Source organism: Semicossyphus pulcher, unplaced genomic scaffold (assembly GCF_022749685.1).
Source record: "Semicossyphus pulcher isolate SPU_LCO1_2020_fin unplaced genomic scaffold, fSemPul1.0.p SCAF_16, whole genome shotgun sequence".
In the NCBI taxonomy this organism is placed as follows: domain Eukaryota; kingdom Metazoa; phylum Chordata; class Actinopteri; order Labriformes; family Labridae; genus Semicossyphus; species Semicossyphus pulcher.
In genome coordinates, this window is record NW_027211670.1 from 25841497 (window position 1) to 25865787 (window position 24291).

The 24291-nt window shown below is 45.7% G+C and overlaps 1 protein-coding gene across 2 annotated transcripts in view; it reads left to right on the top strand.

Annotated features, from left to right (window-relative positions):
- The window catches only part of grid1b (glutamate receptor, ionotropic, delta 1b), a 483632-nt gene that overhangs the window by 312345 nt on the left and 146996 nt on the right, over window positions 1–24291 (top strand). For both annotated transcript variants that reach the window (XM_069664590.1, XM_069664591.1), the window contains exon 4: window positions 13108–13313. In XM_069664590.1, the coding sequence (XP_069520691.1) occupies window positions 13108–13313 (206 nt within the window). The remainder of the gene's footprint in view (window positions 1–13107; window positions 13314–24291) is intronic.

A 24291-nucleotide genomic window follows, 5' to 3' on the forward strand; every position in this document is an offset into this window, starting at 1 on the left:
TAACTAACAAAAAATGTACAGTAAGTGTAGTCGAACACAGCACAACAACACACCGAGGCAGCCATCTACTGAGTCGAGCTTTTCAGTACACGTAAGAGAAGAAAATAAATAAGACGTGGAAATGATGAAGGCTGCACACCACACGTGATGATGTGAGTCATCAGACTCTTCGGGCCTCATTCACTAAAGGACTGTGCAGCTTTTGTGCCCCATAAACCTGCAAATGTGACAGAAACACTCCTGAAAGACGCCTCATTCTCCAAGCACACGCAAGCAGCTGAGTTGAGCAAGCAGCGTCTCTGTGCTCCGGGGCAGTTCGAGCATATTTAAATGAGTCAGACCTTCGGGGCAAATTTGGCCCCTTTCTATGCAAACGAGCCTCGTGGAAAAAAGCGTCTGACTCACAAACAGCAGCGCACAGTTAGAGTGAAAATATGACCACCTGCAGAGAGCTGGTGGGCACGCTCTGAGTTTCACTGATCATGACGACAAGTCCACCTTTTGTGTGATCAAGAAATGTACTTTGTGGAGACGGTGTGGAGCCGCTACCTATGAGAGGGATCATTATATCTGGACGAGCTGCTCTTGACGGCTCACTCAATAAATGAAGCTGCTTTACAGACAGTGAAACTAGGAAACACCTGTCGAGTCTGGACCCCCTCCTCCCCCTGCTCATCATCGATCTGTGCATGGAGCTGAGCTCCGTCAGGGTGGAGCTCAGGTGATGCCTGAGAGCGCAGCACCGCGCAGCAGAGAGCGGAGCTGCAGACAGCTCCTCTCCACAGTCAGACACACAACGAGAGCAAACGGAGCTGTGAAACTTTATGGGCGTGTTTGTGCTTGAATATCATCAGAGCAGTTTGCTTTGTGAGTCAGACCTTGAGACGGAGCAGACAGAGGGGGCAATTTATGGAGCTATCAGCGGCTGCAATTCGTTCTCAGTGAATTCAGTCAGTCAAATATCTGCACTTTTTATCTGTATCATTGTACTGAGAGGAAGACGGGCAGCAGCATAGCCGCCTGTGAACAAAATGATCCTTCAGTGTTTAAAGGTCCCATCCCGTGCTTGGCTGATTATGACGCAATGCCTGGAGCTGCTGTGCTTTTTGACCTGTTTCCTCCTTTAAACCTGCTGCTGTTGTTCCGTGGTGACCAGCCCATCATGCTTTTATTACTACGGGGGGAAACGGCAGCGTAGCTTCAGTGTAACATCAGTAATCTGCTACGTTTGAGTCTGCTCCGTTAAAACTGTGGCAGTGAGTGAAATAGTCACAAAAACTGATGTGCTCAGAGGGAAGTTAAACTAATGGACAGTTGGGAGAAGCCAGTATGTGGTGGCTCTGAAAGGATCAGCACGGTGGTGTTACCTGGTGGTGGTGATGTAGCCGGGAGCTTTTAGCTTATTTCTCTCTGATGTTTTTTGATATTTCAGCCAATCACTGAGGTTTACCTGAAAATAATCAGGTGGAATTTTTGCTTAAACCAACAAAAAAAAGGTTTTAGTTTCTTCAAGGATGATGTTTTTCTTATTTTAAAAATGGCCGACCTCCCCCCAGAGTGAAACCTGACAGTAAATGTCGTGTCGTCAGTGACAGACTACAAAATAAAAGCGTCTCGGTCATCATGATAAAAAGCAGCCCACCCGTGTGCTGCGTCTTTCTTCTTCTGACACTGTTTACTACAATATATGCATTACATTTACTGTGTGTCAGGAAGATGAATGTCAGCATAAAAGCGTGGTTCACTGTTATGCATGAATAATGTAAGTTGGTAGATTTAATTTAGATGCTCCGGCCTCGCTGTGCCCGTGGCTGCAGAGAGAAATAGCATCCAGCTGTAGCGACGCGACAGCTGCAAACACAAGTCTTTATTAACAAAATAAAAGCTCCTAAACATTAATGTATGGAATGGAGGCGTGATGTTTCCTCTTTACTCTCGTGCTGCAGAGACGCTCTCACCGCGTACGCCTCAGATGAGCTGTGACAGGTTTGTGATGGAGGCTGTGAAGTCACTTGCAGGTTTGATTGGCTTCATTTCCATAGAACCTCTGCAGGCCTGCGGGGGGGGGAGCCGAGCAGCGAGGGGCATTTTATACGCTCCATGCGTCAGCATCGTATTCTGATCACGAGGAGAGCCCCAGCAGTTAAATTGTACATCAGCCTTGTTAGTATCAGACCTGTTGATGTGCAGGGAGTCTGCCGAGAGGCTGAAGATAACTCAGAGAGGAGCTGCATGTTACAGTCATGTAGAGCCTCAGAGTAAAGCATCACATCTTCTCGTCCTGCATGTTCCCTCTGTGTGTCCTTCTTTTATCTGCAACAAACGCACAGAAAACATCAGAGCAGGAAGAGCTCTGACTCTGAGAGGAAACACTGTGTTCAACAACTAAATTGCACAAAAACCAGACCCTACTCTCACAGGGCAGAGTTACGGCTGCAACACGGCTGCCGGAGCCGGTCACATAAAGAAAGTGAAGTTCAAGCATCCCAGAAAGTCTCCCCTCCTCTGCTCTGCTAAAAATACACCTCTGCTCTATTTCTGTCTGAGTCACTGTCAGGCTGCGTCAAGCTGCTCACAGCCCAGGAGCAGGACAGGAAGTCACACACAGGAACAGCGTGGTGAATCGATTTTCAAAATAAAAGCACCTATTGTAGACTCCGAAAATGTCATTAAATCACGCAGGGAACCTGCGGCGTCTGACGCTGTGAGGACGGATCAGAGCAGGGCTGCACATGTAGAGTTGTAGAAACATGTCCCGGCGTAAATCGTCCATGGATACAACAACTTCCTCATGAAGCCAGTGATATTGTGATGAACTGATACTTTGAGGCAGGATTTGAAAGTGTTCTGACAGCCAACCGTTTGTTAACGGACTCGTGGAGTTTATCAGATGCTGCAGAAGCTTCGGCGAGAAAGCAAACCAGATCTGAGCTCGATCGACACTAAAATTCAGTATTCACCTTCTGCTGCGTCCATCGATCAATCCATCGATCTCTTGTGAGTCCTCCTCCTTATTTAGAAGGTTGTGCAACACTTAATCGCTTTAGTTCTTTAACTAATTGCTTATTAGTCAACTTATTAAATGTGAAAGAAATATATTTTTCTAGTTGAACAAATATGAAGACACCAAAGTTCTTCTGATGTTTAGAGACCAACAGATTCCTAATGAATGGAGAAAATAAAAATCATGTTCCCCACAGCTTGTGAGACGCTCGGAACATATTAAGCTGCTTTCATAGCAATGGATTTTATTTTGACAGAGCAGAAAGCACAGAGGATAAATCTGAGTGAAGATAAACATCTGAGTGAACCTCCTGCAGACGTCAGTAAAGAAGAAGGCTCAGCTCCATCATATATTCTGTTGACAGTTTGATACACCTCAGTCATGTCTCCTCTGTGTCTCCTGTGTACTAGAGTTGGTCATTCCTCTCCTCGTGTGACATCTCTCTCACACCTGGAATTAGTTTGTAGCTCTTCTCTGAACTTTCTCTCTAAGGACACCAGACCGAACTTGCAAATTCAAGATGAGATCTCACCGAGGATTTATACAGCGAGAAAAATGTCTCTTTGCACAAGTGATGAAAAGTTCTCCTGATGATTGGCAGCTTGGAGTTTTCCTTTTTAATGTGCGTTTGGAATTCAACTATCAACCACGACACATATATCCTTTTCCTCTTCCACTTGCTGGACCACCAGATCTCCCACTTCATAATTCACATTGGTACATTTGATGTCCGGATGTGTAAATGTTCACATTTATCTGGATTTAATTTCAGTAGCCGTTGGTCACACCAATTACTCATGCTACAGAGATCCTCTTGAAGATTGGCTTTGTCTGTCCTTGGTAATTATTCTACATGTTTTTGTGTCATCCGCAAGAAGATATGCACCACTGCATCGCACTTGTCATTTGTATAGACAACAAAGAGTACAGGACCAAGCACGGATCCCTGTGGGACTCCATAGGTCACCGGTTTACGGGCACAATTTACAACCACCTGCTGTGTTATGTAAAAACTCCTGTATCCAGTCTATAACTCGGTCGTCTATGCTGTAAGATTTTAATTTTGACTTAATCGACTGACTGTCTTTTATCCAAAGCTGCTGAGCACAATATCGGTCCTGATTAGATCGCATTGTCTTACAGACTAGAAATGTTCCCGATGTTTACCTGCTGTGTTCAAACATCGGCTCGCCCCGACTTCTTGCAGACATTTCACTTGGAGGTTGGAGAAGAAAAAAGTCTGCATAAAGTCGAGGTGAAAAATTGTGTGCCGTGTGTGTGTGTGTGTGTGTGTGTATGTGTATGTGTGTGTGTGTGTGTGTGTGTGTGTGTGTGTGCAGAGTTTTCCTCCATCTTTGTTTCCCTCCCATTAGTTACCAGAATGTAAAAGGTTAGATCAGGTGTGTGTGTGTGTGTGTTTTATTGGTATTCAATGGAGAGAGAAACCGCGCACACACACACACACACACAGGAGGAAGTGTGTGTTCCAAAGCTAAATGTCACACCTGTCATTGGAGATGTGGATGAAAAGGCTCAATTATCCCTCGTCACAAACACACACATCATCCCTCTCCCTCTCTCTCTCTCTCTCTCTCTCTCTCTCTCTTCCATGTGTGTACCTATTATCTCTGTTTTTCCCGTCTTCCTCATCTTCCCTCCCGCTCCCTAATTCCACCATTCCTCTTCTCCTCCTCCTCCGCACTCTCTTCAGGACGTGTGCAGGTAATTAAAACGTCCTTTCCAGCAGCCTGGTGACGAACGAGCGGCGCTGTCGGGGAAACGCCTCCTGCTGCATCACACACTTCTCTGTTTGGGGTTTGATTTCTGCGTCACGGTTCGCAGAATCGGGCTTCATTAGCGCTCACGGACGCTCTGTATGCTCAGACGTGTCGTAACAGCAAATGCACAAGTACAGAACACACATCAAGGCTTCTCCTCCCCCCAGAGGACCGCGGAGACAAGTCGGGTTTAAGAAAGCGAGTCAGATGTGCTGCTTTCAATTAAAGTGCAGCTGGATTTCCTCCGTAAATGAGAAGGGATTTCCTCTAAGAACAGAAAACATGCAGACTTTAAGAAACTGCCAGAGAGACGAGAGGGAACTACTGAGGGAACATTTTACAGGTTTAGGAGCTCAGTAACGTCAGGGTCCCAAATTGGGTCAGGGAAAATGTGTGTCAGTGTGTGAGTGTGTGTGAGGTCCTTCGTCCTGGTGTCAGAGCCTGCTGATGACTCACAGTGAGCTAATGAGGGCAGCCGGAGGGAAGGAGAGGAGGGGAGGACGAAGGATGGAGGAGAGAGGAGAGAGGATAAATCTTCTCCATCCGTCCAGGAATGACACAAGCTTTATAAGTTCTTCTCTATGTTTCCTCTTTATTAGGTTTTAACTTTACATCATCATACTCACCGTCCTCGTTCTCATTTCATTCCAGTTGTTGAGGGTCAGGCCGACCTCCATGCCACAGAGGAAATGATAATGTTAAGCAGTCTTAATCATTATTTTGCTTCCTCCAATCCTCCGACTACGTGCAATTAGTCGTGAAGTTTTCCTGACCTCAAACCTGCTCGGCCTGCAGGTCACAAGTCGGCCCGAGCTGCACACAGCGGGCCTGATTAAAAGAAGTGAGAAAGTCGCTGCTGTGGGTTAAAGTTTGGAGAATCTGTTGTTAGTTTGGAGAATCATCTGCACTGTTTCCCTCCAGGAAGTTGTGATTCAGCGAATTCACACAAATTCAGTCTCTGCAACTTTTCGGCAAACTTTTCCATCAGCCAAAAACATGGCAACTTGCAGTGAAACTTTTTAATTTTAATCTGCAACATCCAGAAACGGCTGCGAAAACCTGCAGGGACTGAATTTAAATCAATTCTCTTTGTATAAAGAAAGTAAAATAAGTCCTTCGCCTTTGTGTGCATGCTGTTCATAAAATATAAGTGACAGACGTGGACAGAGAACAAAACATGTAAGAAGAATCTCAGTAAGTCAAACTTTATTTTCAGATAAAGGGACGTTAAAGTTACAGTGGAATTAGGGTCAGAAAAAGTCACATTTTTAACTGCTTCAGCTCTCGTATCGCCCTGTTCAGTCCTTTTACATTCTGCATTTCTAACTAAACATAATCATCATTCAGCTCCACCAGGTCACGGTTTGACCTCTCCGTCCTGTCAGACGGCCTGCACTCCCCTTCTTAAACACTGCTTCAGTTTAGATTCACCAGGTGAAACACAGAGAAGTATACCGGCACTGTAAGACCGACTTCTTCCAAGCTGCTGAGCCTCGTCTCGCTCACGTTTGTTCTTTTTTTAGTGGAGGTGTAGATCAAAAACAAAGTGATGTTCCAGATTTGAAACGGAGTAAGAAAATACACCTGGAGGCTGCGACCCGGCTCCTGCTCTGAGTCAGAGTTTAAACATTTAGCAGAGAGCGTTATGCAAGGTGACTTAGAGTAAGTGCAACAGAAGGAAAGTGTCACTCTGTATGAGCGTTACGATCACAAGCAGCCCCGGTTTAAGAGTCCAGAGCGGCTGTGATACGGAGGCCTCGCTGCACGTTCATGTGCGGGGCGGTGTTCAGGAACATGAAGGTACAAACGGCTGCACTTCTGTAGTTTTAAAGGTCAAAGGTTTACATTTCAAACTGACACATTCAGGGGGGTTTGGGTTCGTAGGAAAAGACAGTGTTGGACCTAAACTGTCAGTTTTGTGCGCTTTATCTTTACCTTTCCCTTTCTTCATCCATCGGGAGCTTTATTTACTCAAGTGGTTTGTGTATCTTTAAAATCTATGCAAATGTGATTAAACTGTGCTAAACGGTTGTCAAATACAGAGTGTGTGATGAAAACAACACAGACTTCTCAGGTTTGTTTTCTTATTTTCAACATGTGGTTCATGTGAAAGGGTTTGCTTTGCTTTGGGAGGAAGAGCTAGTTACTTAGAGTTTGACCGCAGTCGCTCGGGTGAATGTCCTGCTTTGTTTGTCTCATCCGTCCGCCCTGGTTGCCACAGCAAAGATGCCTTTATCGGCCTTTCACTGCGACTTATAATATGTGGAGATTGTCTAATATTGCTGCTGAATAATTTGCATAGGAGTTAAAAACACAGTGCTTCTTACGGTGGCCGACGAGGGCAATCGCGCTGCAACGGCCCAAACTACTTCCATTAGAAGAAACGTGCTGCAAATGCATCGACTTCAAACATGCTGCAAACACAGAAACAAAGTGCAAAGTGAAAAAGACACAAAGCCAAAAAACAACGGGCCGCTGCAGCTACAAACTACCTGCTGTGTTAATGACATCTTCAGCATCTGCAGGTCAGCTCTGCTCTCACACTGTCCCTGTTGTTTCCTGTGAGTACTCATGTAAAGGCAGCTCACAGAGTCGCTGTAACCAGTGTACACGTATCGATCCCCTCCTGTTATTCTCCATGTAAATATTGACATGCAGGTCACAGCAGCTGTTGACCTTTAAACTCTGCACATCGATAAAGAGACAGAGCAGAAATAAATCTGTGTTTAACGCTCAGTAACGACTCTGCAGACAAACTTATGGTGACATCAGAGAACCAATTATTTCAGTCTTTCGTGTCAGACTCGGACTCGGAGTCGTGAGTCCTGCTGGGACTCGGCTGAGAGACGTGTCTGGTGTTAGACCTCAAACGGTCCCGGGGAGATTGGTGAGACTTTGATGTCTTTGAAACCTGCAGAGATGATCTGTGAGGTGATTTTTCTGAATGAAAGTGTTACAGCTGGGAGCTTTGAACGTGTTAATTCATTACGCATAATGCTTCTGACTCTGGGGTCACGGTCGAGCCTTTACAGGCTCACTGAGAAGAAATAAAGCGGTCCTCCTGTTTCTGCAGCGTGCTCCTGAAGGGTCACGGTCAAACTGTTAAGATTTAATCGTTTTTAATTAAGATGAAAGATTAAAGCAGGATCTTTGATGATTTAACTACTTGCATGTTGAAGTGTTCCTGTTCTTCAAACCTTTTTCTGTCCATCATCACTTTCAGCTAAAATCAGGTTACAGAGACTCTGCAGCTCCTGCAGGAAGATAATCCATCACTATGAACGTCACCTGTGTTGTTATTTTTACGAGTAATGCTGTGATCTAGAGCTCATTTTTAAAATCATCTCTTATTTGCAGCTGCATCAACACAGACCGTTAATGTAACTGTGACAACAATAAAAGCGGGCGTGGTGTAAAGTGTGACGGATGAACTGTGTCAGGTTGTTTTAAAGTCTCTGCCGGTTGGAAACTGAAGCCGGAGGACACGAGAAATGATTTTAAAACTTATAAAGATAAACTTAAACTGGTGAGCTGTTGGGGAAAGTTCAGATTGTTTCCTGTAAAGAGCGATGATCCAATCGGAGGTGTTTCTACGTGTCCAAGATTCAGTTGGAAGAAAATGCCGAGATTAAAAGAGAACGAACTCCCTCCTGAATGTTTGCACTCTGCCTGAGAAACACCACAGACACTTCCATGTTGTGTGAATCTGATTCACATCTGAGACATGTTCTTCGTCCGGTGGTCGTCTGCAGAGGAGCGATTGGCGCGCCTGATGGCTGCAGATAAGAGCAGAGAGAGGAGTACGTCCCCCACAGTGCCTTGCTCAAAGTGGCTCTGGAGAGATTGATGAGAAGCTGCGGCCGGCGAGGAGCTCGGCAAATTGCTTTCAAGTCCTTCCACTTGTGTTGTGCCAGCGTTTGAGCTGGAGAAGAGGAGGGATTATTTTGGTCCTGTGGATTTCTCCAGGGGAGGGATGAAAGATGGACTGAGAGCAGGAACGATGGGAATACCATGACAACAGTAAAGAGTGCTGGATTGTAGTAAACAAGTAACAGGAGTTTGAGATGTTATAATGGCGATGATGTGAAAGCAGGGCCGCTACAATGTAACTAATAATGTGTGATGTTAGATATTGTAGGTTTAATAGCTCGAGCATGACAACGTTTTAGGGCTGTTATAAAGACAAACAAGAAGACTGTTTTTGAGGAGTGAAAAAACAAAAATAGCGTAAAGTAAGTAAATCATAAATTTGTGCATGAATATCGACTCAAGCTCGCAACGCACTTAATCTAGTCGTTTGTCGTCAAAGCCTCCGTCCACACAACAAAACGACTGAAGCCGCTGATTTAAACTCGTTTGTATTTGTTTGTTTCCTGTTCGTATCCGTCATGAGGTCACAGGGTAGATTGTGTGATGTAACCTCTGGGGCAAACGCTCAGTCTTACTCCTCTGTGACGTCTGCTTCTGGTGTGCAGAGAGAGCAGGATAAATCTGCTCCTGCAACGTTCCTATAAAGAATGTTTCACTAGTTTTTGTGTTTCACAAGTTTATAGCTTCATAATCTTCTAAATTTTCTCAAATTTGCCTTTTTTCTGGCAGTTGTACGACTTTAATCTCAAAATGTTCAAGCTTTTCTCGGTATATTACTCTACTCATTCATATATTCATATAAAATAAAATGTTACAATCTAAGAACCATCGACGTTTAAAGATCAAAGACAGAAGACATCAGAATTCATCTTGACTCGTTTCATGAAGGCTAAACATACCAAACATCACATTTACCTGTAACATAACACACATTATTAACACTGTTCACTAAGTTATGTCTCATAAAGCAGAGTTAACGTGGTGGCAGGGAGGTGAAGCCTGCAACCAAAACAATGAGATAAAAGAGGCTAAAATCTGGAGCTGCAGAGACGCCATTGATCCTCAGCTGGTTAAGCACTACAGTCACTTCCATATTAAACATGTAATCCATTGCAACAACACAAAATGTAACTGAAAGGAAATGTGTTTTAAAACACGGCCCTGTAATAGATTGAAAGGTTTGGGAAGGCTTCACGCGGCAGCCATGACACCAAACCGGCCCGAGCAAAGAACGTCCACCGAGATTGTTACTCAAGTGTCCGCCTGCAGCTGAGTCTCACTTCAGGGGCTGCATCCTTCCAAGGACACAGGCTGCAGGATGCTTCATTCTCACTGAGGCCAAACTGAAATGAGATGCTCTGGTCTACGCGTCACCAGCTTTTCCCGCCCTTAACGTTGCGTAGCTCCTGTTGCCTAACAACAGGTGGCTAATGGGCTAACTAGCTGTCATAACTCACTGCCCGTAACTTAACCCTTCACCCTAAGATAATTTGCATGTGTTATTTCAGCCATTCAACTGAGTTCAAACAAAACACTTTTAAAATGTATTCCTCGGCCGTCAACTCGTTTGAATTGGCGCACAATGAATCTCGGGATACGTTGGGCCGTGAAGGACGCACCTGATGGATCCTTCGCGGGTCAGGAAAAGGAGGACGCCTCTGAAGGAGCCTTAGAAATGGGACAGCCTTTGACGCGCCGCTGTGACGATTACAGAAGAGAAAGGATGCAGAACGATTTCACAGAGATGAATGAAGAACTTTTTCATAAGCAGAAACAGCTGTTACCTTGTTTTCTTCAAAGCCAACACACTCAGTTTACCTTCCAGTGTGAGAGTTGCTGTTTAGTCAAAGGAGTCTGGTGACTTTGAAGACAGCGGTGAAACGTCTCACTCTTTAACTGAAGGACTCTCTCACCCTGAAATATTCAGAAATAAGAGCCAAGTTTAAAAACTCAGGGTCAAGCTGTAACACTTTGAGTCTGATGTGTTTCACTGAGTCACCTCGCTGCACGGTGAGGACACGATGTCCTTGTTTACACTGTCAGTGCCGTCTCTTCGTCTGACTGAATAATTCATCAGCTGTCAAATTAACTGGTCAGCTTGTGACATTTTTACACCACAAACCATAAAAAAGTAAATGAGTTTGAAAATGAAACAGGAAATTTACAACTTTATTTTCATATTTAATAGACTTCTTCTTCTTAATAGACTCTTTTGCTGCTGCAAGAGGACGTCATGATGGAACGTTACTCAAAGACATCAGTGCAGAGAGTCGAGGAGAGGACAATGTCCGCTCTCAAAGACTTGCAGATGCTTATGTAACATTTGAAAGGTGTTTGTGTTCACACCTACCTGTGTAGGATGACTTCACTGTGAAGATTCTCCACGAAGCAAAATGTTTATTTTCTGACGTCTTTAAAGATCGGAGAACTTTAACTCTGAGTCACATCAGAGCAGTCCAGAAAACATGAAAGCCTTCTCACTGACGTGGACACACTGAATGCAGTAAGTCCTCAGACTTCAGAGGACCATTCTGATGCTGTGAGGAGAGGACGGGATGTTTCAGAGATACAGGAGAGATAAACCTGGTGACCCAGGAGCGATGATGTCAATTCAAACCTTGATGTTTAAATTCTGCTGTGTCAGGGGCTGTGTCGGTGTTCATTAGGGGTGGTAGATAAAGATTGACAAGCTGACAAATGATCGGTGCACAGCTGTTTGGATGAGGAGGAAACATTGATGTAAAGATGGATGAACGGAGGACACAGACGCAGCTTCTCCTTTGTGAATCACAGCTCTGAATTTCAATTTCTGTGATGTAGTTACTCAATTGTTCCACTGAAGTCACTGACCGTTCTTTCCCCTCCAATTTACTGCAGAGGAAGAGGAAGGCAGGAGTGACTGATAGACGGATGGATGGATGGATTGACGGAGAACAAAAACAGCGACTGAAGGGGAAAGTCATCCTGGAGAAGGAGTGAAAAATAGGGCTGATGAGATGAAACATCTGGAGTAAAAAGGAGCAGAGAGTGGCAGTCAGGACTCGGTACCAGCCAGCTGTCAGGGCTAATAGACAGAGAAAGATGGAGGGAGGGAAGAAGGAGGAAAAAAGAAGAGATGTTCAGGCCAAACAGCCTGTCACCAGCGAGAACGGAGCAGAACGCCACACAGCTGCCAGAAGAAGAAACTTCTCTGACGAGTTAGAGTCTGTGTGTAATCTGAACGTATAGATTCTGTCTGCTTCAGTCAGACGCGCCGCAGAGACCGAATGATGGTCTCAGATTTACAGAGAGGGATTCCACTCGGAGGGCGGCGACGCAAAACTCAGCTCGTCCTCTTCTCTGAAGTTTTTCGTGGGTCGCACACAAACGCTTTCAGGGCGTTCAAACATCTGTGGAGAGGGAGGAAACTTCTGCACAGAGCGTGGACAGCTTTCAACAGTAATTGTCAAAAGTAAAGTTATGCATCGAGAACCTTCAAGTCAGCTTCTCTGTGTCGGAGAAATCTGCTGCAGTCTGACAGTCTTCATTAGACAGGAAGTTGATGTCTACAGGCACCACGATGCTGAAATGTTTTTACTTTTGAAAAGTTTCCCAAGAACCTTAAAATCTTCACAACAAGGCCTTCAAGAAAAGTTGTTTTAGGACGATTCATAACCCATGATTACATTGTTCTCATTAAAGATGTTCTCAAGTCTTAAATCTTGTGATGCACCTGAACGCATCATCAGTGATGGATGCTCATTGGGTACTTCTGGCCTCTGACCATCTGACACCCTGTTTTTCTGTTGTTGTGGCGCCTGCTGTTCCCCTTCCCACATCCCCTCAGGATCCACGGCCGCCCGGAGGACTTACTTTTTCTGTATTAAATCCATTATGTAAATCCAGTCTCGTAACCCATTGGCTGTTGTCTGACGCGATATTTCCTCTGGGAGAGACGGCTAACTTTTCACAGGTCCAGGTGTAGCCAGCTGTGAGAGACTTCCTGTCCCGTGTGCTGCATCGTTTACAGTCCGACTAGAAACCTGATGAGTGAAAGTGGAGTTCCGATATGACGTCTAAGAATGGATTGTGAGCTGAGCTTGCATGCAGAAATCTGTTTACAGAGATTAATTAAAGCTAAGTTGTCATCAGATGATTGCAGCGGTTGTGGTCTAATGGATTCTACATGCAGGATGTGTAAATACAGATGAATGTAAACCACACATCGTAGCAGATTGTGGACTCGTCTAACTCTCTGTGCAGCATCCTTAAAATACTTCTCTCTACATCTGCAGGGGATAAAACTTTTGCACAAATAAATGAAGGGTTTTATTGTCAAAAACAGGCATCTAACTTTGTAATAAGTTACCTAATTAATTACAGTGTGTGACAAATCAAAGGAAAACTGGTCTAAGGCTGTTCTCATAAGATCCCACTGACTCATCACCCTCTCATTTCTTCCTCCCGTGTCTCCAGATATCCGCGGCCTGCAGGGTTTCCTGGACCAGACGTCCCGTCAGGGCGTGGACGTGGCCCTGCAGAGAGTGGACAGGAACATCAGCAAGGTCTTCACCAACCTCTTCACCACCATGAGGACGGAGGAGCTCAACAAGTACAGAGACACGCTGCGCAGAGCCATCCTGCTGCTCAGCCCCCACGGAGCGCACACGTTCATCCAGCAGGTCGGTGCACTTTCACTGCAGTGGTTAAAGAGCGTGTGTGTGTGTGTGTGTGTGTATATAGAGTGAACAGGTGTGTGTGTGTGTGGGGACTGATGACTGCACACTTGATTGAATTACATGTTTGCACACATAAGAAACTCGATACGAGTGTGTGGAACAAAGTCGTGTATATAACCCATGAGCCTGCACAGGAGGGGGCGTTTACATGGAGAGCTAATGGCTCAGTGCTACATGATGTTTATATGAGTGTACAAAGTCTACATGTTGTGCAAAGGGAACATGTGTGTGTGTGTGTGTGTGTGTGTGTGTGTCTGTTTGGGGAGCAAGTGTGAGTGAACCAGAAAATGTGTCTCCATGTTTGTTCAGACTTTCTGTCCGTCCTCCTCTGGAGCACAGATCATCTGTAAGCCTGTCGTGTGTGTGTGTGTGTGTGTGTGTGTGTGTGTGTGCGTGTGTACGTGTGTGTGCCCAGGTGTAACTGGCCACCTGGAGTGACAGATGGAGCAGGCTGGTCCACACACACACACACACACACACACACAAACACACTCAGTACAGCAGCTTGTCCAAGGGGAGGAGGAGTTTTGCTCAATATTTATTAGCTGTTTCATTTTTCACCACGACTCCTGTCCATGGATCACACTGATCTATGTGTGTGTGTGTGTGTGTGTGTGTGTGTGTGTGTGTGCTTACTTACATGTTCAGTGTGTCTGAAGTAAACAGGAAGCAGTGTAACGCGCTGACAGCAGCTAGTTTTGATTGATTGTTGCTTTAATGTGCAGAACTTTGTAGTAACACAGAGCTCGATGAATACACGCCTGTCGTTGTGTATTGTATGTTGAGTAATGGTACGTGTAGTGTTAGATACTGTACAACACTCGTAACGGTTTCTTTCTGCAGAGCTGTTATATGAGTGATATTAGATTAGATTAGAAATCCAGCTCAGCTTGTAAGAACATAAAACACACACAGCGACCTGAGACCAGCAGCCGTACAACAAATCAAGTACACCATAAAACACAGCATAAATAAGATTATTAAATATGCACAAATACAAAAACATCATAAAACATTAAGAAGACTAAAAGGCAAATGAAACAGAAACTACAACGAGTCGAGCCAGTGACAGAAACATCCAGTGTGCGTGGGCGTGGGGTCAGCAGGGGTGACCGAGGGCGAAGGAAAGAAAGAAAGCTTAAACCTGTTGCTCTTTCACTCACAGGTTCTGTAACGTCTACCTGGAGGTTCATATTCAGGGTGAAGCAGGTGTGACGGCTCCTGTCTGAGGACTGAGCCCCCCTGTGTGGGTGGTTCCGTGGGTAGTTCATGGTTCCTGGGAAAGTAGAGCATTTGCAAAGGAAGCTTGGACCAACTGCCTCGCCTGTTAGGACATTTGAAATGTCAGCAGCCAGTAAGGGAACGGAAAGATGGCTCACTCCAGGAGAAACAGTTTGGGCTCCTCATCCTGCATCATATTTGTGAACAAAATAGTTAATTTTTAATTGATTGGACCTTAAAAATGTTTCCGAAATGTCGGATTGAAGACATTTTTGTTTTTTGGGCAGCATGATGCTCAAACAGACGGGGGTCATTGTGTATGAATGCACTGTGCTGGTGTGTCTCATTACAAATTCATATGACGTGTGATAGTTAGTATGAATACCTCAGTGTGTGTGTGTGTGTGTGTGTGTGTGTGTGTGTGTGTGTGTGTGTGTGCATGTGCGTGTGTGTGTGTGTGTGACAGAGACAGAGGTATTTCCCTCTGTTGATGACAGCAGAAGACAGGGACTCCGTACAGGGACTTGTATTCCTGTGTGTGTGTGTGTGCTGTGTGGTTGTGTTCTTGACTTATCCTCGGCTGTACTGGGTGACCTTTGACCTCACACACACACACCTCTCCTCTCATTCATATTGAAGTCCCTGGCTTCCTCCTTCCAAAGCTCTACCTGCCAGGAGTGTGTGTGTTCCTGTGTGTGTGTGTATGTGTGTGTGTGTGTGTGTGTGTGTGTATATGTGTGTAGTAGGCTTCTTATTTCTGTTCAGACTGCCAGTCAGGCTGCGTTGCCATGGCAGCAGCTTTAAGTATTGATGCGGCTCTCTCTCTTTTCATCTCACTTCCAGGAACAGACACAGTTGTTTTTATACCTTTATTAACCTGACTGCACACACACACACACACACACACACACACACACACACACACACACGCTCACTGGGGTGCACAGATGTTTACACTTGCTCCAGCAAGATGTCTCATGTGCACACAGGTAAACATATCGACAAACATACAGCGAGCAACAGGTGACAGACAGGTGTTTATTGCGTCAGTAAACCTGCACGTGTTTGCTCCTCTTCTTTGACGTACTTTCACAAGAGCCGCCTGAACACACGCTGTGCTCAGCCGCTCTGAGTCGGGTCTTGCAGCATTCCACCTGCAAAGGTTCCAATCATAACGGTGTGACTGCAGTGCTCGGGGTGCAGGCTTGGTCACATCTAACAAAACTTTCATCGAGTTTCTTTTATTTCCTTTGTTTTTTGCACGATAGCAGCCTAAAGACGGGCAGGTCGAGACGGCTGCTGTGACTCGGGTCTTGCAGTATTTTCACTGCAGAAGTTGCAAACTTAACAGAATGAGTGGTTGGAAAATAATAGTTACCTCCACCAAAGACTAAAGCATAGAAGACGTCAAAAACCAAACCAATCAATCCTCAAACGATAAAACACCAAAACAGGTCACTTTACTTTCACTTTAATGCACGTGTGGGAATGAGAAAAGAAAGAAAACAGTTCCCTTTCAGTCAAGCGAGTCTCATCGAGTCCTGTCCGACTTTCCGTCATGATTCACAGCCGTCGTTGCCTCTTCCAAAAACAGCTTCAAGACTTTTCAGTGGAAGATCGAGACGCTGAGCGACGCACACGAGGACTAATAAGAAGCAAACAAAGAGGACGGACACCGAACTAAGAACCTTTTAAGCTTTGGCAGGACGGACTCATTCCTTCCTGCACCATCTTGGATGTAAGCATCAACACCATTTAAAGATGATAATGAATGAATGAGGTACAAGTGAAGGTGTGTCAGAAGAGGATGAACCAAAAAGCCTGCGGTGGTTGTCAAAGCAGATCACTGCTACAACAGCAGAGCACCTGTCGGGGGGGTGAAGAGTTAATTTCACAGGTTTAGTAAACTGCCGAACGATGAACAAACAGTCTTAAAAAATATGAGCCAGCCAAATATCGAGTAAGAAAGAGGAAGAAGATAAACTTCACAGCTTAAAGCGCCTCTCTAACATCGTGTCAAACACTTCTCATGTTTTTTATGTGAAGCAGCCGACCGTAACTCTGAGCCAGAGACAAATTCCCCCTCAGGGACAATAAACCAGCTCTCTCTCTCTCCTTCACTCGCTCATTTACTTTGCCAGTCAGAGTGCTGCTCCCAAAAAGCTTTTATCACATATCCGACACTTCTGCTTGCAGCTACAATCTACATGTTTCATTTAATTTGCACATTTTATCCCTTTACTCAAGCCCTCCATATGCTTTAAATGTATTCATTAACGTTTATGACGTCTTGCAGGAGAAGCAGATGGTGCACTTGCAGCCTGGATGGTCAGACACACGGAGACGCTTCACAATCTGTCAATCAGCTACATGTAGATCAACGTGGGGAGCGACTCTTAATTGTTTCATTTACGTCTGATTTTTATTGATTAGGCAAAGCTTCATATGCATATCTTTTTAATAACACACCTGTGCATTGATAGACCTGAGCAACACCGCCTTTTTTATGTCACACACTCTGTCGCCACATGTCAGTCACAGCGTTTATCACAGGAGGGAAGTGCTTACGAGCTATTTCTGATGTATTATTAGAGTCCTGTGTGATCTTCTCAGTGGTCAGTCGCTGCTCTGTGTTTGTACCTGCAGCAGGGGGGCAGAGGGTTCAGCAGCTGCTTTACACTCACCTGTGGGAAGGAGGCAGAGCGAGAACGAAAAGGAGACATATGTGAGTCATAGCAGGAACAGCATGGATGTATGTCCACGGGTGTTGCTTTCCCTCTCCTCACATGAAACATGTCAGTAGTTCTGCAGCCAAACTAACAACTCTTTGAGGCTATGCAAAGGAAAAGCATTGCTAACAAGTGGGTTTGCACAAGACAGCATGCACGATTCTGCAGAAACAACCTGATGCAATCAGTGTTTACCTGCAAAAACAACAGGGAACAAAACAGGCAGGGAGAAGACGAAGACTAAGTGAGGATAAACAAGCAGCGATCAGTAAACCAGGAACACGAACACAAGGAAAAACTGTGCAGAAGCTTCACATGGAGACAAACAGGCTCAGAGGAAGAGACGGAAAAACACCGACATTCTCTGAGAGGTGAGGCCAGTCGCACGCAGATGACATCATCCAGACAGGTGACACAATCAGGCGGGAAACACATTAAGGAGTGGGAAGCTTTGGCACGGAAACAAATGGTCCTGTTTGTGTGTGTGTGTGTATGTGTGTGTGTGTACGTTTGTGTGGCTGGAAGCTGAGACATTCATTAGCACCCGGACATGACGGCGTAGGAGGGTGAGAGTGAGCTGAATGAAAGTTGCGGTCCTCAATAATGTCATGGAAACGTGTGAAAAGCTTTGCCGAGTTCTACACACACACGCACACACACACACACACACACACACACACACACACACATAAAGAGCCATAATAACAAAACATTCTGCTGTGAATCTTCCTGCCAGAACTTGTTGTCACTCTCTGCTACATCTTTTTGCTCCCGTCATATTTACGGGCGACTGGCTGCAGAACTTCGTCGAGGCGCCGACCTGATCTCAACCTGGTGTGGGAGGTTTCAGGGACAAAACATCAAACTGGAACCAATCAGGAGTTATCTGTCCTCTCAGCTGATCGATGTTGTTTGTTGACCTGTAATCATTGAGAGTATCCCAATCACAGCTGGGTCGAGCAGGTCGTCTATTAATCGCAGTGTTTGTTGTTTGAAGTGTCCTTGAACGAGACCCTGAAGATGTTGCTGTGTAAGCGAACACTTTCGTGAAGTGATTTGTCTGTGAAGGTAGAAAAGTGTTCCATGAATACAGGCTTTATGAGCAGTTTGTGTTTTCTTGTGTCTCAAAGATTTTCAGACTGTCGAGTGCAATGAATCTCAAAGTGGGCGCAGCGGCGATGACGTGTCCTCCGCGTTCCGTGTGCCACACGACCTCGGGAGTCGATCGCGCCCGCTCTAGTCAGTGCTCGTGTTTCCACAGCACGCGCCGCGGTCCGCAAGCGTCTCTCCGCTCTGCTCCACACGCCGAGTCTATTTTGCACGGAGGCCGCTTCAAGCATGTGTCAAGCTGAACAGAGCAGATCGTTCCAAACAGGAAGTGGAAAACAGCATAGAGCATCCGGTCATTTCAAAATAAAACACCATGTACAGACTTTTTATATCCTATCAACAACAGCTTAACCGGTGGCTCGAGGCCAGGAGTCAATCAATCAGCTCAGAGGGTCCCAGAGGTTACTCTACGCCATGGACGACAGGAAGTTTATCTCGGAGGTGCAAACTGAACTGTCGTTTGTGTGAGGCTCTGTTTTAACATTCATGTTATCGCGTGATTTCGCAATTGTCACGGACCAGAACCGCGGCGGACACAGATCCTGTGGGCTCTCTTAACTGTGACGCCTCCAAACAACAAAAAACTTGCATGCATGCATTTAACTGTTTTTGCACTAAAGGCCGACAATTTATTCAAACACATGTGGTGTCATGAGAGGCAGCGTCATAGAGGGGAGATACATTCCCTCCTGGGGGTTGCAACAAGGACTACAACCCATCATGGCATCCGTTAAAAGACTACAAAGCCCAGGGAGAGCAGGGCAGTGAGAACAATGGTTGCTGCCCAGCTGAAGCATTTGAGCTGATTACGCGAGTGAAGGAAAAAGGCCAACAGGGTGGAGAGAAGAAATTCTTAAATCCTGTCAGGTTGGAAACCCGGCGTTCAGTTTAGGCTCCTTGATGCTGTCTAACATCCAGGATGGCTCCCTAAAGCTGCTGTTATTGAAATGCTTACTTGAAGCTAAAGCTTCCCGCTTTACATACACAACTAGTTTAGCATCAGATTTTTAACCTACGTCTGCAACATCCTCTCTGTTTGGGCTGCCGTTTTCTCCCTTCATGTTGTAGGTCCATGACTAGTTTGTAATAAGGCTGAGTCTAGAAGTCCAACCCCGAGCGCCTTTGTTCAGGGCTGGAAGAGAAATTACAGCTGCACTGCACTTTTCCACACCATAGACAGAGATCAGGTTGAACAGGTAGAGCTGCTCAGTCTGATGGAAGCAGAACCAGCTGTGGAACGTGGAGCTGAGCTGGATCCTCATACAGGAGATATGCAGAGTTACTTTATTCAGCCAGCAGTGTTTCAGGTTGTAAGGATGCTCCTGTCCTCGCGGGGACGCTCCCGTGGCTCGCACACGTCTCTCCTTGTTTCTGTCTCTGTTAGCGTCTCCGCATGAATCACAGCCGGCTGTCAGTTTACAGCGTGAATCATTAACGAGTGAGTGTGAATCCAAGCAGGGAAATTAACACCAGCTCTCTCACACACACACACACACACACACACACACACACACACACACACACACACACACACAGTCTTGTTGCTGTGAGTGTTTTCATGTTTCATTAATCACTGATTTCAGCCTCTCTGCTCCTCCGTCCCTTCATTCTTCTTTCTTTGGTTTCCTTTCCTCCTCATCAATTTCTCTACTCCATTCCTTTTCCTTTCTTCCTCCTGCTTCCTCTTTCCTCACCTAGTTTCCTTTCTTGTCCGAGTTACCTCCTACATGTTTTCCTCTTTCTACTCCTTTCTTCCTTTCCTTTCTCCTTCCCTTTCCGTTGATCCTTCTGCATCCTGTAGCTTTAATCATGTTTTCCTTTCTTCCTCGTTCCTCTATTCCTCCCTCCCTTCTTGCCTTTCCTCCCCTTCTCCCTTCATCCCCCCTTGTTTCATCTCGTCTTTTCTCTTCCTACTCTGTCTCCTTCTTTCTTCCATCGCCTACCTCTCCTTTCTCTTATCATTCCTCCTTCCCTACCTTCCTTTACCCTCTTCTTTCTCCCTTTTTCCTAACCTCATTGTCTCCTCTTCTTCTCTCTACCTGTTTTTGATGCCGAATAATGAGAGAGAGTGGGGGAGAGAGAGAGAGAGAGAGAGAGAGAGAGAGAGAGAGAGATCGTATAAATAAATGGAGGAGTGAAGTTTAGATTGGGAGGCGGGGCAAAGCCCTCGGTAGCTGTGGGAGACAGATTGAGTGACAGGAGCCTATCAGGCTGCTGAGCAGTGATGAGTGACACCTACAACACACGCGCACACACACGACCCATGTCCACTTATGGTGTCTGTGTGTGTGTGTGTGTGTTTCATGTCCTGAGGGAACAACCCTTCAACAGCAAATTGAGATTGACCTCAATAAACACAAACAGCTGTATTCTCCCCCCATCTCTCCATCACACACACACACACACACACACACACACACACACACACACACACACACACACACACACAGGAATAAAATACATTCATTCTTGTTCATTCAGCCGACTAGAGGAACATTACACGCTTTGCACGACCTGCTGCGTCTGTGTGACGTTCCTGTTGTTTGAGCCTCAGGGTGATCAACATGTGTGTGTGTGTGTGTGTGTGTGCGTTCTGAGAAGTGAGTCGCACTCTGATGTCATACAGATAAACTGAAACACTTTATACTATTTACAAAGCAGACCCTCACAGATGCTGATGAAGGCGCAGACTTCATGTTATATCATGTTTCTGAACTATTCAGAGTTACATCTGCATCATGTCTGCAGAAAGTGCTCTCAAGGCCCGCGGCAGACTTGTCTAATTTTGGATTGGGACATCATCGGCTGTCCAGACTTCATCAGTATTCACTCGTAAAGACGGCGAGGCTTCCAGTCCACACATTCGGATTCAGCCAGCGTGGTGTCGGACGCCCCGCGACTGCAGAATGAAGCAGTGACTTATTTTTAGTTCTCCTTCTCCTGATTTTAGCTCCTCTCTTCTTCCATCCATCATCTATACCGCTTATCCTGGAAGGGTTGTTGTGGAGGGCCGGAGCCTATCCCAGCTGTCACTGGGCGAGAGGCAGAGTACACTGATCACCAGGGCTGACACACACACCTTTAACACCTGCTGGCGATTCATGAACCTAACGAGCATGTCTTTGGACTGTGGGAGGAAGCCGGAGTACCCGGAGGGAACCCACGCATGCACGGGGAGAACATGCAGACTCCACACAGAAAGGCCCACTACGTCTGAGCCGGGACTCAAACCAGGAACCTTCTAGCTGTGAGGCGACAGCGCTAACCACTGCACCACCGTGCATCTTCTTCCAACCGATCAGATCTGTTAGAACATTTGTGTAATTTTAAAGCTGTCCTCAGTAAGTCACCTGATCTGATAGTTTCACCACATTTCAGAAAACACACATTTGTGAAATGTTGTCATGTTTTGACCTTCAGGGCCACCGTACACAGTTGTTTGAATGCCTCATTTATTTAATGAAGTACAGCACATGTTGATGTTGATGTCTCTGCAGGAGGAGAGCTGTTTCACCGACTCGACCTCAAACTACCACCGACTCTACAACAAAACAAAGTTTCAGATGACACCTTCCTCTCTCAGCCTCCATTATAACGGCTCGAGCTCCGGCCTTTTCCCTCGGAGACATTTGGCTGTGTCTCATGAACAACAATTTGTCATAATTGCCTCGTCCTCTAACAGAAAGGTGAAACACCTGAAAGGTTAAACTAAAAACACCTGAAACCTTCTCAGTGCTGGAGCCACCTGCAGCATTAGTTTGACATTTACAGTTACAATAAGATGGTGCCTTCAGAGCCGGCACATCTCAATGTTTCCACGACACACACACACAGATAAATGCGTCCCGAACATGACTTGGATGTAAATGATAACCCATCTGTTCGCCTTGTAAATTCTTGGGATTAAAGAGCCGTTAAAGACAAGGTTGCCAGTCCCACAAGGCTCCGTACTCGCTACTTTTCCAGCATGTTTCTTAATCATTGTTAATCACTCGGATTTGTCTCCCATCAAGTTAGTCCTTGTGGGCCGGGAGAAGGACAGCATCGCTAATGAAGCGAGGGAGAGGGAGGAGGGGAGGAGAGGACGAGCGGGGAGACAAACGAACAAAAGAAAATGATAAAGCTCCTCAGCCACGACCCGAAACATGAGAGCGAGGAATGGTACAGAGTGAAAAACATGACGAGTGTGTGTTCGACTGTTCAACAGAGCGACGAGACAGAAAATGAGACAAGAACACAATAAGAGTTTGATCTGAACCTCGGCACGGAGGGAATGGGAAAGCAACAACAGGAAGCCTTATAAATAATCCATAGTGGTGTCTGTCTGCTGAGGAATATCAATGTTAAAGGTTTTTATATATTCAAACACAATGCTTTCACAAATTCATCCATGAGAGCAATCCGTCCTGCTAACACAGTCTGCTGATCGTGTATCCTACCTGCTGCTGTTGACTGAAACTCCTCAGTGCACCCAACAGCTTCTTTCCCTGGATGTATGTTCTTTAGTGTGGCAGTGTTTGCTACAGTTTAAGGAGAATCGCTCTGCAAAATACAACACATAACACATCAGACTGTTCCCGCTCACTGTGCCTTTTTATTCAGAGCTGTCAAAGCACAATTACTCGTAATAAGTCCGATTACTCGTGAGCTTATGTGGAGATGTGACCTGCAGGGTTTGTGCCTCGTCGAAGAGGGAAAACAGGAGCTAAACGGAACCTTAACAGGGTGCTGGAAAGGAAGAAAGCTACGCTACAGGGTACCTTAAAAAGGTTCTGAGCATGTGTTACAAAGGAAGCAACTACAATGTGTTACAGAGGAGGAAAACACACCCTAAAAAGTACCTTAAAACAGACCCATCCCTGTCTTAGAAAGTAGAAGCTACAGGTATCTTTCAACACAGTTTGGTCCTTCAGAGGGGATATAAACATGAGAGTTACCCAGGTTGGACTCTTACCTTGACATCAGAGATGTGGCCATTGCTGTTACTTATAACTGTACTTTTCTGAGCGTGTTTCTTTCTCATGTTTTGCCTCCTGACGACGATTCCCCGGCAGGCGTGAGTCGCGTTTCCTCTTACGGGAGGAGAAAACAGGACGAGCAAAAAGAAAAGCGAGTTGTCATCCTCCATTCGGGAGCCTAATTGATCTCACCCGTGGCACCTCTCTGCTATAATTGGAGCACTTAGTGAAAACGCTGTGGCTGCTATCTAATTGCCTGGAAATGGGCGGAGGTGGAGAATACTTGACAAGCATTAGCGCTGATTGGAGATCAGCTCTGGAGACGTCGCCTTCGGCTGCTCCGGGTCACCTCCCTCTCACAAACTCAGATTACAGAGCAGAAGGTGACCTCAGCCAGACACAGACACACTCGCAATGTAATGTGACATTTTTCACGAGGGTTTGGAGTGTGAAAGCATGTCACTCTGAAAGTCAGAACGGTGATTTACAGAAGGACACATGTGGAGTAAACAAGCAGCGCTCTCAAGGACTTATTATGAGCGGAAGTAGCGCAGCACTTAAAGTCGTTTCAGATGTCGAGCTGAGCGCAGCAGGGTGGCGTGTTTACTGCAGGTGTGAGAGATGTGTGATTGAGCTTGACTCGAACTCTTTCTGCATTAAACTGAGACGTCCCAGAGAGAGGTTCTGAAACATAGAAGAGACTGCAGGACTGTCTTCCTTCTGGATCTCAGTCCGTGTGTGTCCTCTGCAGTGCGAGGTCGTAGGTGGAGGTCGTTGCTGTATAGTGCAGCTGCACCTTCACAGACTAGTTTCCTCCTATTGGTTGCTGTGGTTTCCCAGGTGTCGACGTCTATGTGGCACTTTTCAATGCTCATCTTGGTGTTGTCCTTTATCTTTTCGGCC